We start from the raw sequence: 4185 nt of genomic DNA on the forward strand, positions 1-4185 counted from the left end.
GATATTGAAACTGAAGCTCAAATACATTGGCCACCAAATGAGAAGGGAGCACTCACTGGAGAAGACCCTGATGCTGGGAAAGATTGAAGGTCAAAGAAGACGGGGACGGCAAAGGATGAGATGGTTAGACAGTGTCATCGATGCAATGAACATGAAATTGAGCCAACTTCAGAGGACGGTGGAAGACAGGAGGGCCTGGCGTGATCTGGTCCATGGGGTCGCAAAGAGTCGGACTTGACTGTGTGACTGAACAACAACAACAAACTAGCAGGAGGCTGCAGTAGTCAAGGTGAGAAGGGACCAGGGTGTGAACCAAAAGAAGGTCTATGGCTCAGTGGCAGAGCATCTGTTTAGCATACAGAAGCTCCCAGGTTTAATTCCTGACATCTTCCAGTAAAAGCATCAGGATTTAGGTGATGAGAACAAACTTAACCTAAGACTCTGGAGAGCTGCTGCCAGTTTGAGTAGACAATACTGACCTTGATGGACTAATGGTCTAATTCTTTATAAGGTACAAAGTGTTAGTTGTGCATTTAACTCTTCTCTCTCTTTTGCTCATGTGTCTACCGAGTGAACAGATGGAAGAGCCATAAGTCTGTAATGCTGCAAAGGCAAAGAGTCATGACATGCTGAACAAAACAGAGAGACGTGTGAAATGCACAACTAACACTTCTTGCCTATTTGACAGAATGGATGACGTTGGTTCCTTCAATGGATATATGAGGAAGGGAAGTTCAGTTTGGATTCATGTAAAGTTCAGTCTTGAATTTCCACAGTTCTTTCTTGGAAATTAGTGGTTTTTTGGAGGGAGGGGGGTGATCAACAGTGTAGCAAAAAAAACCTATATATAGTATCTGAAGACGTTGCTGAAAACCTGATAACTTAAATCTGTCTTCTTTACAAGGAGATTTTGTTGAGGCCTTTGTGCATTTCAATGTCTTTCTTTTTGCTCCTGACTTTCCTCCTTCTCATTCAGCAGTCTTTCCAGATATCAGGTAAGTTACTGCTGTTAGCTCACCAGTAAAGGAATGGCATCCTCCCTAACTAGCTACTATAAAACTGACTACTGAAAGTTTAAAAAATAGCATTATTGAATTGAATTTCCGTGAGATATTTCAGAGACAAGGAAATGATGGATTGCATGTTTCAGTTGCATATATCAATAAAAAAACAGGTTAATGGAGCAATAAAGAATGCCAAAGACCATTTACTGTACTGATTTTATGGCTGCAAATAAAAGGGTTTCTTTTTTTTAATCAATAAGACAATCTAATAACTATGCTTTTACTATACCTAACTAAAAAGGAATCTTTCCAAAAGTAGTTCTAGAAGTATGTGGAGTTTTATAATTATGTAAACATTGGTGTTATTAGCTTACATGTCCACATCTTCTCTAGCTATAGAATAAGGAATAAGGATAAGCACTGTGCATTGAAAAAACGCTGTCAACAGTAAATATAAAATAACCTTCCCTCTTCCCCCTACTTTCTCCTGCTCTGTTGTACTGTCTTTAATTCTGAAGTCTGGTATCGTCTTCCTGTCAGATATTCCTATATAGGAGGCAATGAGGTACCTTCTCATAATATTACTTGTGACTTTAATTTTACAGAGGGTGATACTTTTTTGATAAACTATGAAAAACATAATCTTTGTATGCAACCTGGAAAAACCTCTGTCATCTTGCTTAGCAAGTGCAATCAGAATAATAAGATGCAAAGGTTTAAGTGGACTTCCAGTCAGCAAATACTGAACATGGGACTGAAGTTATGCTTGGGAGCATCTGCAGACTTCAGCCAACTTGAATTCTCCTCCTGCAATCAGACCAGTGAGCTGCAGAAGTGGGCATGCGTCAATGATACCTTTCCTGCAATCAGAGGACAAAACCAGTTTTTGTCTTATGGTGCTGGACTTGTCCAGTTGAATAATGCACCTGATGTCAAAGCAACCTGGAAGATTGATGGAACCAAAGACACATTGTGCACTAAAGGCTTTGAAGGTAAATTTCAGAGGGCTTGTTTCCAGTGTTCAACTGAGCACCCTATTAACCATGTTGAATCCCCTGCATTTAACCATGCTGCAACTTCACCTTCAGGAGACTGGGGGGGGGGGACATTCAGAACAGAATAAACAGTCTGGCCAAATGATGTATCCTCAAGTCCTATTTCTTTCAATTTTTTTTAATTGAATGGAAGAGAATCGAGGAAATTCAGAAATGTATAAGTGATGTGAAGATGTCATGTTTTCCCCCAGGGCCAATTTCCTTAAAAACCAAGTTATAAAGATGTCAGACAAAAAGACTTTCTAATTCACTTCAATGGAAGATAACATAGACAGCATGCATGCAACGAAATGTGAGCCCCAAATGGGTGCTTCCATTAAAGTGAACAGTGGCACTCTTGGAGCTCTGGTTTGAGGACTTCATAACATTTCTGTATTAATGATACTATTTATTTCACTTTGTCTAAAGCTCAGTTTACCATAGAAGGCAATTCCAATGGAGCCCCCTGTGTATTCCCATTCAAGTATAAGAATGAGTGGTATGTTGAATGCACAACAATAGACAGTGAAAATCTACAGCCTTGGTGTGGAACAACTGCTGATGTGGATAAAGACTCTTTAACTGGATATTGTCCAATAAAAGGTAAAACTCTCTCTTTTTTAAATTGCTCACATGTGGGCAAAGTTTATTAGTTTTTCAAATGTTACAGAAAAGAAAAAAAGAGCACCCTTTAATCTGCCATCACACACTTGCTGCTTGGAAGTGTAGGATTCATCCCTCGCCCCAGTTTCATTCACTCTCTCTCCCTTCTCCATGTTACAGAGGTCCACTTGTGGCTAGGCTGCTTTGCTACAAGTACAATATAAAATTAAATGCAGAGTGGTGGTGTTGAAGTTCTGATGCTAGAAATGGTTTAGAATAATTAAAATCATCATGGTTCAAGGAGTGCTTCTTTAGGATGAGCTTCATGGCCACATCATTCAAGATGAGATTTAAAGGCTTCCTTTCCTAGTTGCTCACCACCAGTTCAGACCCCATCAGTATCTTTGAGAATCTGGGATGTTTTGACCAATCATTGCCTCTCCTGTTGCCTTGTTTGGAGAGATCCTTTAGGAAATCCTCACTGCCATTTGGCTTTTCACTATCCTCAATATTTTTACTTCATCCACTGAACTACCCATAGATGATACAGATAATAAATGAACAAACTTAATAGCACTGATCCCAATGCAAATGCCTGGGAGATCCCATTGGTTATTCCTTGCATAATATGAACTGTTTACTCAGACTCTCCGATTCAAGTTCTTTAAGCAGTTTACAAGTTATGGGGCTCCTGCCCCTTGTGTCATTTTTCTGTTCCAAACAGTATTTTGGGGAGGTATTCTTTGCCCCATCAGGAGACTGCACATGCAAACATCAGTGTATGTGCAGCCACCCAGTAGGGTAAATAACAGCCCCAGCAGTATTTTCGGTCAGGAAAACAATGGGGGGGGGGAAGTGGGAGCCTCTTCTTCCCCTGCACAGTGGTTCTGACCAAAACTGGGGTCTTGTGGCACTTTCACAGAGATTTCTGATGGGGGTGGGGGTGGGCAGCATCTGTTGTATGGCTGCTGGTTCTAGTGGAGAACACATCTACTTCAGCCCTAATTTTCATACTTTATCTTTACCAGCTAGACTAGGAAGAGTAAATAGAGTAAGAGTCCAGCAGCACCTTTAAAACTTAACAAAATCTGTGGTAGCCTATGAGCTTTCGTGAGTCACTGCTCACTTCTTCAGCTAGCTGCAGTGACTCAGTAGAGCTTAGGGCCATTAGGATGGCAAAATAAAATGAAAGTCCAGTGGCACTTGAAAGACTAACATTTATTTCAGCATGACCTTTCATGAATCAGAACTCATCTTCTTCAGATATTGCAGCCTATGTTAGTTCATATCTAAGCAAAAATTACAAGTAACTAAAACTAAGCTATTTTCAGTGCAATCCTATGCAGAGTTACATCTAGACTAACATTTATTTCAGCATGACCTTTTATGAATCAGAGCTCATCTTCTTCAGATATTGCAGCCTATGTTAGTTCATACCTAAGCAAAAATTACAAGTAACTAAAACTAAGCTATTTTCAGTGCAATCCTATGCAGACTTACATCTTTTATTATTATTATTATTATTATTATTATTATTATTATTA

At 39.6% G+C, this 4185-nt stretch overlaps 1 protein-coding gene across 1 annotated transcript in view; it reads left to right on the forward strand.

Moving 5' to 3' along the window:
- The first annotated feature begins 781 nt into the window (after positions 1-781).
- The window catches only part of LOC107120956 (macrophage mannose receptor 1-like), a 59081-nt gene continuing 55677 nt past the window's right edge, over positions 782-4185 (forward strand). Inside the window, exons 1-3 of the mRNA XM_015423748.1 lie at positions 782-995; positions 1610-1996; positions 2468-2641. Of these exons, the coding sequence (XP_015279234.1) occupies positions 935-995; positions 1610-1996; positions 2468-2641 (622 nt within the window). The 5' untranslated portion in view covers positions 782-934. The remainder of the gene's footprint in view (positions 996-1609; positions 1997-2467; positions 2642-4185) is intronic.

This window comes from Gekko japonicus, unplaced genomic scaffold (assembly GCF_001447785.1).
Source record: "Gekko japonicus isolate JY-2015 unplaced genomic scaffold, Gekko_japonicus_V1.1 scaffold94, whole genome shotgun sequence".
Classification (NCBI taxonomy): Eukaryota; Metazoa; Chordata; class Lepidosauria; order Squamata; family Gekkonidae; genus Gekko; species Gekko japonicus.